This window comes from Giraffa tippelskirchi, chromosome 5 (genome assembly GCF_054371585.1).
Source record: "Giraffa tippelskirchi isolate mGirTip1 chromosome 5, T2T-mGirTip1v1.2.pri, whole genome shotgun sequence".
Classification (NCBI taxonomy): domain Eukaryota; kingdom Metazoa; phylum Chordata; class Mammalia; order Artiodactyla; family Giraffidae; genus Giraffa; species Giraffa tippelskirchi.
The window spans coordinates 56658916-56671237 of NC_137279.1; the positions used below are offsets into that span (position 1 = coordinate 56658916).

The window sequence follows — 12322 nt, forward strand, 5'->3', positions numbered from 1 at the left end:
TCACAAATAGGTTCTAAGCTACTTGAGGGCAGGCAAAATAGAAGAATAACAATAAAAAGAATAAGAAGAACACTGACAAAAGCAACATCGCACGTTTTGAGGCGCACCCCCTCTGTCATGCACGCACCATGATTATTGGATTTTGGTGTGAGCAAAGAAACTGCGGGTTAAAGAAGGAGCGCACCCAATCATTGTTTCGTAAAAAGGAATCTGGTGTCTCCACTCACACCCGTGTCACGTGATCACAGTGCCTTCCCCTGGGCTATCTGTGCTGCCTCTTCTGGGGGGTCCACCCCTACTCTCCCCATTTTTATCCACCTGTGTGATTCAGGCAGCAAGCCCTAGAGGCAGTACATGCTCAGTGAATATTTATTGAATTAAATTGAATCAAACAATATTTTCCACATTACTGTTTTCAGGGACAGTCCAGGAAGAGATTAAAGTAAAATAACACACGCAAAAATGTTGTTTAAACTGAAAACAAAAGTATGATCAAGACCCTATGTGGTGTATTTTCTAATATTTTGTTCATTTCATAGCAGCCTAATTTGGCAAACAAAAGTGAACTGGAATATATCTCAAAGGTTAATATGTATATAAGTGTGCATGTATATCATGTATAATATTGTGCATATATAATGAAAACCTGCAAAATGCTTAAAAATAAAGTGAAATAACAAGGGAGAGAAATGTACCACTTAGTTGCAGAAATAGTTACTAACAAAGAGAGTTCTTTTAGGCAGGTTCTGAGAATTTTGAGCCCTTCTGATAAAACAGAGAATATCATTCTGCCTTATTTACCTCAACCAATGTTTAAATGATAGCTCCAATATTATTTTTTTCTAACAGAAATTGGAAGTATTTTCAATTTTTTCCTAGGCTTAAAAAATATCTGTCACTTGCTTTTCTCAATGTATGACTTGATATTAAAAATATGGGCTGGAATTTCTGGTTTTCTTAGAGTTCTCAGAATACAAAAAGCAGGAAAAGTTAAGTCTTTACTGATCACCTTGAATGAATGAATGAATGAATGAATAAAAAATATATTCACTCCCTACCACATGCAAGGCATTTTTATGTGTTAATCTCTCTCTCTTCTTAAGTACCATTAAAAAGAGTATTTTTAAAAATTAATTCTCATTTTAGAAAAGAGAAAAATGAGGTTCAGAGAGGGTAAGTGACTTGCCTAATATTTCACAGTCAGGATTTTTACCCAGGATTCTCCTTTATGCAAAGTCTATGTTTTCTTTCTATTATATCACAGACTGTGTCACACTCGAGAGTCATCTTTGGCTCATGTGTGAGTCACTTTCTTGGCTTATCAACAGTAGGCTGGGATCAAAAAACCAAAGGTTGACATCCTCATAGAGTTGAAAGGAAGGGACCACCGTCTGTTATAACAAAGCAAAAGAAACAGAGAGGCCCATTATATGAACTCGTCTGTCTAGACAGATGACTAAACAGGGGTCCCTCCAGGGTTAGACTTGAATTTCCTCTGTTCAGCCTGTTGGATAGTTAGCAATAAAAAAAAAAAAAAAAAAAAAATTGCTCAAAGGCTGTGGTACTAATCCAAGCTCTCCTACACTACCCAGAGAGTAGTTTAAAAGTCATTTCTGTGCAGCCTGCATGTGTTAAAGTTTCAAGCAGAAATTAGATTGAGAGGCGAAGAGCCCTAAAAATACTTCTGCCATCTGGCTGAGGACCCAGTTGCCCCTTTATAACTCCAGGGACAGCAGTTTGAACCCACAGCAGGAGCAGGGGCTAATCTAGGTGTTCCCCTGGGACCATCCACGACAAGAATGCTTCAACGTTGGGCTTGGCTTTCCCATGCGCTGGCAAGTAACTTGCCTCTTTCTCTCTCCATGCTCCTGGGGACTCTGAATTTTACCCAACTTATAACATGAAAAAATGCTACTGAGACTAAAGAAAAAAGGCAGTGTCCTTTCATCCAGGCTGAGAGATACAAATAGAGGTCAGTGATAATAAGATTATTTTAACCCTATTAATATTTCTGTACTTAATGTACAAAAAGTTACCCCAGGAAGGAATTAGGAGTTGGCTAATTGACCAAGTGGGGGCAGACCAGTGGACTAAGACCTCACTCATTTCCCAAGGAGTCCTTGCTGCTGCTGCTGCTAAGTCGCTTCAGTCGTGTCCGACTCTGTGCGATCCCATAGACAGAAGGCCACCAAGGCTCTGCCGTCCCTGGGATTCTCCAGGCAAGAACACTGGAGTGGGTTGCCATTTCCTTCTCCAATGCGTGAAAATGAAAAGTGAAAGTGAAGTCGCTCAGTCGTGTCCGACTCTTAGCGACCCCATGGACTGCAGCCTACCAGGTTCCTCCATCCATGGGATTTTCCAGGCAAGAGTACTGGAGAGGAGTCCTTAGCAATATGCTATTTCTATTATGGCCCATATTTGCAAAGTTCATTCACTCCCTCACTTAACAAATATTTACTGGATGCCTCAATCTGCAACATTCTTTCACATGTATGGATATACATAGGGTGGCCAAGAGCTGGAGATGGAATTTTCAGGGCTTTGGTCTGGTACCATTCTGAACTTTTAATAGGCATTAAAGGATTAATGGAGTAGTTTAAGAACTCAGATTTACTAGCCTGAAAAAAAAAAGTTCTTATATAGGGAGGAAAAAAATGAAAAACGCCAGGATTTTACCTTGCACACTCCAGTAATTACCCGGTGTGGACAAGAGAATCACTTCACAGCGTACAAGTTTGGATAAGAAGCAACCATTGTCGTTCCTCAAACGGGGAAGACAGGAGGTAAAGATAAGCTAAACTCAGAAGCCACTGCCTAATTCCAACACCATCATTCAAGTCATTGGGTTCTGCTGGTCACTCTGAATTTCCTTAGGTTTGCGGGGGGACAAATACTGGCTTCAAAAGAAAACAAGAAAGCCATCCAAATATATCTTTCTTTCTTCCTTTTTCAGAAAAGAATGATCTCCCTTAAATATAGTTATATATTATTTTCACTCAGTGAATTCTCCTTTCTTGACATCTCATCCCTTCACCCCTAATATTCTTGTTCATATTTAAGTTTATCGTCTTAGGGAAGTGATTGGGTTGAATGAGCTTTGGAACCAGAAAGACCAAGTTCAAGTTCTGGCTCTGCCACTTGTTATCTGTGTGACTGAGGGGAAATTATATGATGTCTGTAAGCCTCAGTTTCCTCATCTGTAAAACTGACAATAACAGCAGTGCTTATCCTATGATGTATTGTCCTGTGCTAAGTCGCTCAGTCGTGTCTGACTCTTTGTGACCCCATGGAGTGTAACCCACCAGGGTCCTCTGTCCATGGGGATTCTCCAGGCAAGAATACTGGAGTGGGTTGCCATGCCCTCCTCCAGAAGATCTTCCCAAGTCATGGATCGAACCCAGGTCTCCCGCATCGCAGGCAGAGTTTTTACCATCTGAGCCACCAGGGAAGCCCAAGAATACTGGAGTGGGTAGCCTATCTCTTCTCCAGGGGAACTTCTTGACCCAGGAATCAAACTGGGGTCTCCTGCATGACAGGTGGGTTCTTTACAAGATGAGCTACCAGGGAAGCCCTGTTTATCCTATAAGGCTAATATAAAGATTAGCACAGTGCCTAACATAAGTATGCAATAACTAACAGTGATCAATATCATTCATTTTCTTATTACTAACGCCAGGATCCATTCATTTATCAACACCCCACCTAGATCTTTGCCTTTTTTTCATGCAGAAATTCATGCAGAAACTCATAACAGGACATGGATAGCTAGACAAAAATCACAGTAGCAAATGTTACATAAACTCCCAAAACAGAGTTTCTCAAATCTGGCTGCACATCAGAATGCCCTGGGAAGATTTTTAAAACTACAGATGCCAGCTCCCAGCCCAGACCAACCAAATCAGAATTTCTGAAGGTGGACCCCAGTCTGAGTTTATGATTTTTATATTATACACAGTGAAGTTGAGAATCTCAGTAGCAGAGTACCCAAGTAGAGACCACAGCCTTGAGGGTCAACACTTCCAGTAGAGGATCTGAGTGCTCTGCTATCTGAAGTCCAAGTCCAAGTTTTTGTCATGGTACCAGCATACCTGTGGGTGAGTTGGTCTTGACGCTTCCCCTGTTCAGTTTCTGAAAACCAGTCAGCTCTCTCCCTAACAATAACACTCGAGTAAACCATCCCTGAAGCCACAGTGGCCGCAGTACCACAGGGAGCTGCCCTCCCGCTCTCCTGAATACACACAATGGACGAGGTAAGTAGCAGCCTTGAGAAAACAAGCAACGCAGAGCAGAAAAACAGAGAAGCAACCCCTGCCGTGGACATGAACACAAATGAATCAGCTCCACTTCAGAGCAAAGATACAGTCCAACTGAAGATTAGAAAAATATGGTCTGACCGTTTAGATTTCACAAGGATCCAAAACCAATTTAGAGTCCAGTTGGTGGACAAAGTTCACATTCAGCAAAACAGCTCCAGCAGTTGCATCATCCACACAACAGGGCAATTCAGAAATACAGATGTCCAGCCATGTGCAAAACAATGCTTTCATTTTTTTCTGCTCTTTCCCACTGCTGACCCCAAGAGCGGGATGGAGATGCTCAGCATCTGCTGCTACTAAGAATAGGCTGCCGAGATGATGGGGAACTTGCAAGCAGGGAGTTACCCAGCTTGCTCAAGGGCGTTCAGAGCAGATGGATGGCTGCCCCTGAGTTGAGAGGGGCACAGCAGATGCCCCATGCCAGGCAGGGTCATTCTGAAGTGTTCTCACTGGACATAGCAGGAAGGAGCCTGATACTAAGCCATTGACCTCATAGGTCACTGTCAGGAGACTAAGGTTCAGGTTAGACAGAATTTGAGGGAACCACATGGTACTCAATGTTTAATTCATTCAATTGGCATGGAACTCATACAAAAGAGATAAGAAATAGGAGAGCCATGGTACCTCTAGCTACAGCTAAGCATCTTCAGACTTACAGTCTCATAGAAACTTAACCTGGATTGTGAAGAACATTTACCAGATACTGCTGGGCATGTCAGGAACATACTGGCAACCTGAGACCCTAAGGCAAAGAGATGTGAGTACATGTTTTGGAGGTAAGCCTGAGTTTCCCTGACACACATAAATTTCACATAACATATCAGAACTTGCTTCCTAAACCTAGTACTACTAACTGTGCCTCTGACACCAAACAAACTTGCTTTGGTTGAAGGAATAAGTCATATATAAAAATGGAGGGGACTTCCCTGGCGGTCCAGTGGCTAAGACTTTGCCTTCCAATGCAGGGATGTGGGTTCCATCCGTGGTCAGGGAGTTAAGATCCCACATGCCCCATAGCCAAAAAACCAAAACATAAAGCAGAAGCAATACTGTAACAAATTCAATAAAGACTTTAAAAACAATAATAAAATAAAAGTGGAGGAGAAGGAAATTGATGTTTGTCTTATAAAGCCAACTGACTAAGTATTCAGTAAATATCCATTGTAAAGCTCCTTATAATTCCATGGACAAAGCAAAAGTGTGGATCCAACCATGCCATACCAACAACATAGAAAGTTTTTAACATGGGTGAAATCCTTCTCTTTTTCCCAACTCCTTCACTTACACTGCGGTAGACTATACCATTTGGTCAAAATCCTCTCTTCTAGACCCACCGCTAAAAAGATCCTTTTCTTGTGCCCCTTCTTGCCCTACTGAAGTCATGTTTGGCCACTGGAATGTAGTTGTGGATAACTGTACATCTCCTGAAGTCCAGCCAGGAGGTCAGCATGCCGGGGTTAGACGCTGCTCTCTCAGCCTGGGTCCCACAACAAAAGATGTCATGGAGCAGAGCTACCGCCAACCCACAAATTCATAGAATATAAGTGAGAGATCAGCCTTTGTGATGTGCCCTTAAGAAGAAGGGGAAAGAAGCTCTAATGACTGTGAACTTGTATAATGGATTTTATACACCACGGGTCCATTATGTCTTCTGAATAACAAATACCTGATATAATGATCTTGCCCTGTTCTCCAGCCTCACTATTTCATAGTGGGTCTCCTGTAGGTATACATTCAATTTTTCAAAGACTACAGTAAGTGCTTCTGCTGTTTCATGATTCATCAAGACAGTAGTCATGCAAGATCAAAGAGGGAGAAAACATGAAAGGGCAAATCTTCCCTTTCCCGAAAACTGAAAACTTCCTAGTGCTACTGACTGACTGCCAAACTATCCTCCCAAAGGTCATCTTTTCAAGCAGCAAATACCAGCTCCCCCTGAGAAGCCTTCCTTGACCTCTCTAGAGTAAGTTCATCAATTCTTCTGACCTCTCAGACCCTTACTTATCATCAACCACATGGTGTTAGCTTCTCAGTTTGGTTGGGCTGGTTTGGTCTGCCTGAGCTCCTCACTAAGTCGAAGGCTCCTAAAGTCAGGATGTGTGTTCTATTACTCCATCCATTGGCAGAGCTCACACAGCACCTGAATGCAGTAGACTCGATTGACATGTCTTATAGAGATGGATGAAGGAATCAAACCAACATCCCAGTGTAAAGTCTTGCTGCTCAAAACTTAAAAATTGGAACACAAACTCTGGCCCAACAGAAATGCTTTTTGACTGATAAGAAACATAGTTTTACACATTCCCTGGCTTATGACCTCATTTCAAAGTTTAGGCAAACGTACAAGGCATAGCTGGACAGATCCAAAGAGCCTTCCAAGTCTGACTTTCCACTTCCTACAGGAAGAGACAGCTTGTCATTCTCAGAAGCCAACTGTGGTCACCTATGAATGTAGTGTCTTGTGTTCCTGGTCATGAATCGAGGGTGGCCGTGACTAAGCAGTTCAGTAAGTACAGCCTCCAGCAGCTGCCATTCCACACTTGTCAGCACAAGATGGGAGACCCAAGAGGTTATTTTCATACACAGAAGGTGCAAAGGTAGCTTCTTTCCAGAAAGGAAGGGAGTGGGTTGCCAGTAATTCAGGAGTGTCCATTTAAAATAAACAAACAAAAAAACATATTCTATATACAGAACCCATTTGTGACCTGCCTATCAAATTACCTGTTAAAGAATGAACTCAGCACAAGGGAAGTCTTGTTGAAGTTCCTAGCTGTTGGAACTTCCTTGGGCTGAGCACCTTCCCAGTGCATTGCCAAGACCAGCTCACTGGGCTTCCTGCTCCTGCCTTGGTCACTGTCCTCAATTTTGCCACAGAGCCCCTTGATTAAAAACCACCCTTCTCCCCATTTGATACAGAGGAAAAGCCACAGACTTGACAATGGCCTTCAAGTCCCCACCTGACCCATCTGTCATTATCTCTCTAATCTCATCTCCTAGGATACTTCTGATCAAATTGCAACTCACCTCCCCACTCCCCAAAGCTCTGATTTTCTGTCCTATCACATTGATCACATTCTACCATTCTCATCTTTTTAATTAATTGTCTATCTTCTTTCTCCAAAATGTGAAGCTCCCTAAGGGCAAAGTTTTCTGTTTTATTCACTGATGGCATCACTAGTGCCTAGATGGATGCCTAGTACATTGCGACAATGAACACTGTGGAGTGAATGACTGTATCATAAGAATGTCTCGTATTTACCTTTGTCTTTACATGATCTTTGCATGCATTAGTCATCTATCTTAAAACTAGATCTATATTTGTAGTGCATGTAGAGACCTTTTAAATGGAAGGCTTGCTGGGAAGTAGAATGACTACGACTAGTCATTCTTTTCCTGCTTCAATAGAAAAATGCTTATTCCCATTGTTTAAATCTGCAAAGTGATGAGAGTCCTTATAATATAAGACTTAAAACTTCCTGTTTTCCAGTGGTTATTAAGCCTGACCAGTATAATCCTAGGGCAGCTATAAAGTAACCACTGTAGTTAGTGCCTCTTCCTCTGGTGTTAGTTCACTGTTATATTTACTCTTCACCACATAGCAAACAACCTAGCTCTCAAACTGGTAGAAATAACAGAGAAATCACTTGGGGCACAAAGACAATTTCTGGGCATGTTTATTAAAAAAAATGTTTTGTGGGGGGGGTTTAGTGATGCACAGCATGTAGAAGAACTGGCTATTTCTCCATCTTGATGGTCAAAAACACTACAGTAGTTATAAAATAGCCATACTGTGTGGTTGGGTTCAAAATACTGGATGGTTCTAAAACAACATCAAAATAACAGGAGATCTAGGTTGCACAAAGAAAATACCAAGTCATTTATTATTAACTTTTTCTGTTTAATATCTGGGTCAGATTTTCACCTGCTCGAATACCTCTGGTTGAAAAAAAAAAACAACACCACTATTTGGAAAGAGAAAACTTCAGTTACTTGGAACTGAGTTGGGCTGAGCGAGTAGAGTTTACATTCCATTGTTGGCGAGATCCTTACCCCATGGAATGTCTCAGAACAGATTTCAGGCCATGAAGAGGTCAGCGGTGCTTTGACCAAACACTACCTCAGCGAATTAAAGATTATACATTGACTACGGTATTATAAATTGTACATCACTTGCACATTATACGTTCGTTTTGAAACTGTGCTGCCCAATCCAGCCTCACAGGGAGGCATTCACTCACGTGCATAACCTTCTAATGAAGCATCCACCCACCGCCACGGGTTATCTGCCTGCACACTCACAGCCCCTCTGTGGTAAGTGGTAAGCAGAGGTTGTGTGATCAGTGTGATTAACCACGGACCTAACTTGATCGTTGTATGCATTTGGGGACATCGAGAGAACAGGGTAAAAATGTAGTCACGCTATGGATTCAGGGTCTCACACTTGCGGGACCAGCTGATCAAACAGAGGCCCTGCTAGATCTGAATCCTTCAGGCTGAAGGACTTGGAGTAAACAGACCGGCAGAATGAGCCTCCACTGCCTCAGCTTAGCAGAGACAGGAGCACCTGTACTGCCTTTTAAAGGTACAGACTCCTCGGTTCCACCCGCCCCGGGGACTCTGACTCAAGACAGGTCTGGGAAACTGCTTTTGATGACCCTTCGGAACGTACAAAAAAATGCAGGCCACGCTCTGAGAAGCCTATCTTTAAATCTGAACCAAGCTAACAAAAGGCATCACGCTCAGTAAATACTTAAAGAACAAACAAAGTTGAATTTGCCTTCATGACTCTTAACCCATTCATTCCTGGAGAGACCACCTGGACTTAGAAGAACAACCTACAGGCTGGCTAACCTCATCTCAACCTACATTTTGGAGGAGAGTTAACTTAAAGGGGGGAAAAATGATGTAGCTGCCACACAGGCCACGAGGAGCAAGGACGATGTCTTCCTCCAGTGGATCTGATGTAAAACTGAGGTGGCATCAGTGCTACCAGTCCAAGCATGGGTGTCAGGACACGTGGTGATAACTACACCCAGGTTAGAGAGGGAGGGAGGAAAGCCAGAGGCGCCACGGGCCCCTCCACTCCCCACCCCCCACCTCGACTCCCTGTGGCCACTCCCAACATCTCCTTGGAATGGAGAGGCGGTTCACACAAGGTGACAGGGATGACCCTCGAGCCGCTTGGCACCAGCCAGCCTCCACTTAACGAGTGTTCAGAATCACAGTCAGCATGGAGAAATTCACCCTGACCCTGGACGCCTGCCCCCTGGCATCAGCTCACTTACATTTTTACTCAATTACTATTTCTAAGAACAGAGACCAAAAAAAAAAAAATTGCAGAGCCCCACTGCTCAGCAGTCTTGCATGGAAGGTCTGGAAGGGTCTGCAGGCTTGACTCCCAGGCGGGAAGCTGGGTGGGGCAGGAGGGCCTCCCACTGAACAGGGATCTCTTTCCCCGGCCACACCCTCTGAGACACTCCTGATTTTCCCAGACTCAGGAGGGGCAGGGTGGGTTTCCAATGTTTTTCCACGGAAGAAAGGGGGAAGCTTGCAGCCATTAAATGACCGAAAATAACCCCAAGTGAGAAGGCGTGTCCGAGGCCAAGTGGAAGGGTAGACCTCTCCACTTGTTTACTATGAGGAAAAGATGAAAAGGAAATGAATCCAAAGTGGTAGGTAAGAGAATTATAAAAATTAATGGGGTGGGATTCCCGAGGGAAAGCAAAACAAAGGCAAAAAAAAAAAAAGAAGTTTGGGGTCTCTGTGGTGTGGTGGAGGGCACGTGGACCAGACCTGAATTCAGAATTTGCCTCTACTCCCTTTGCTAGTTTGATGACCAAGGACAAAGTATTCACCTCTCCAACCCAGAGTTCCCTGAAAAATGGGGATTTCATCCCACTCTTGCCACCCAACCAACGTGGGGAGGATAAGGATGACATGCCTTAAGTACCAGGGACATGGGGGTGCGGAGGGGGAGCTGGAATTCAACACGCTTTCCTTCTCTCATCCCTTTCCCTTGTCTTTTCCAACAAGCTGGCGAAACAAACAAACAAACAAAAATCAGACAATTAACTCCTTGGTTTAGACAGTACAATAAAATACAAATTTAGAGATGGAAAACCAAATACAATCTGCCTGACAAACGGGAACTTAAAAAGCGTGGATTAAGCCATTCACTCTTTTTACACACATGGCAGCTTCTAGCCATTCTGAGGCTTTCTGTACTCAAATAAATACATATTTTCAATGGAATCAGTTTCGTTTTTGAGGAAAGCCCAGCTTAGGTCACTGTAAATAAACTATTTCATTTCTTGATTCCTTGATTCCTAAGGAGCAAGGTTAGTAGCTCAGTTGGTAAAGAATCTGCCTGCAGTGCAGGAGACCCAGGTTGGACCCTTGGGTCGGGAAGATCCTCTGAAGACGGAAATGGCAATCCACTCCAGTATTCCTGCCTGGAAAATCCCATGGACAGAAGAGCCCGGTGGGCTGCAGTTCATGGGGTCGCAAAGAGTCGGGCATGACTGAGTGACTAATAACACTTAACACTTAACACTTAACACTTTCAAGGTTAGGCGTGGTAAAGTGCACAGCAGGATAACCCAGAGTGCAGACATCTATTGGGGAAACAAAAACATTTCTCCTGTCCTTATTTGGGATCTCCACTTGAATTTAGAATCCACATAATTCATGCTTCCTCGGGGCCTCAAAAGTGTAGAGGGAACCAATGTCAGGATGGTAAGTCCACTTCCTCCCTTTCTGAACATGGATCAGGGTACCACCTAGGCCAGAGTGTTTGAGTGTCACGATCACCTAAGACCTGTTCTTTGCTCTGGTCTCATGGCTCAGCAGACGATAAAAGATGGCACTCAGTAAAAGCTGGCTGATTTATTAATGTTCCAAATCAGAAAGGGGTGAGCCCTCCAGCTTTGGTGACCCCACCCCGACCCCAGCCTATCACACAGGGTTAGGCTCTGAGGGGCTTGCCCTGGGGATCAGGGTGCAGTGGCAAGTTCTCAGGTTCAGCCAACTGAAGCCTTGACCTTGATCAGCTCATTCTCTCATGCAACCCATTAATGACCACATAAAGGCCACAAACAATGATCAGCATACATTTCCCACTGAGAGAAAAATCTCCTTCTTCCCTTTCAGTTCAGTACCAGAAACATTCATTGAGCCATTGCTGTGTGTCAGAAATAAGAACACAGGTTCAAATAAGAGACCAAAAAAAGGAATCCTTGACATTCTGGCCATACAATCCCCCCCACAGAGTACCCTCCCAGGGAGTCAAGAGATCAATCTATCAAATCACTTGGGAAGCCGTGGACCACACATCTCATAGACCCACAATCCATCCTTCCCCGTATTACAATCAAGTCATCATAGCACTTCAAAGCATTCATGAGTTTTTCTGATAGACACTCTGACTACAAGATTGGGGGCACCTGTGTGACTATCCAGCTACAAGGCTGCACTTCAGAATTCTCTTTTGCCTCTGACAAGTTCCCCCCCACCCAGGAGACAAACACTAAAGATGGAACAGCTATCACTACGTCAAATGAGGTATATAAAGCAGACGAGTGTACTCACCAAGGTACCCACAGAAAACCTGGGACTGTCTGGAGCACAAGCTGCCCACTGAGCCAGAGGGTGTTGTAACAACTGGGCAGACAGCTAGGAGTTTTAAAAAGCACAGTCATTAGCTATTTTACTGAGGAGATGCCTATACAGAGCTATACAAAGATTCAAAGCAGAAGAGGGACTCAATGCATGTTTTTATCATTCCCCCAGAAACAGAAGGGCCCCGCTACTCAGGGCCAGGGGACTATGGGGTAAGCAAGCCTGGGGGATTGTGGATTGTCACCCCAGATCTTTTGGCATGCCTTAACCACCAATCAGGCTCCTGAATTTAGCGTTCCCCTTAACACATTCTAGTGTTAAAATAACAATGTACAATTTATATACTGAAACAGTCACATAAATACCTTGACTTATATTAAAGATGAATA

The 12322-nt window shown here is 43.5% G+C and overlaps 1 protein-coding gene across 2 annotated transcripts in view; it reads right to left on the reverse strand.

Annotated features, from left to right (window-relative positions):
• Positions 1–12322, reverse strand: part of TGFB2 (transforming growth factor beta 2) — an 89168-nt gene that overhangs the window by 61015 nt on the left and 15831 nt on the right. The window contains exon 2 of one of the 2 annotated variants that reach the window (XM_081485766.1): positions 11904–11987. The exons of the other annotated variant lie outside the window; for it this stretch is intronic. Within the exon in view, the coding sequence (XP_081341892.1) occupies positions 11904–11987 (84 nt within the window). The remainder of the gene's footprint in view (positions 1–11903; positions 11988–12322) is intronic. 2 annotated transcript variants of the gene reach the window in all.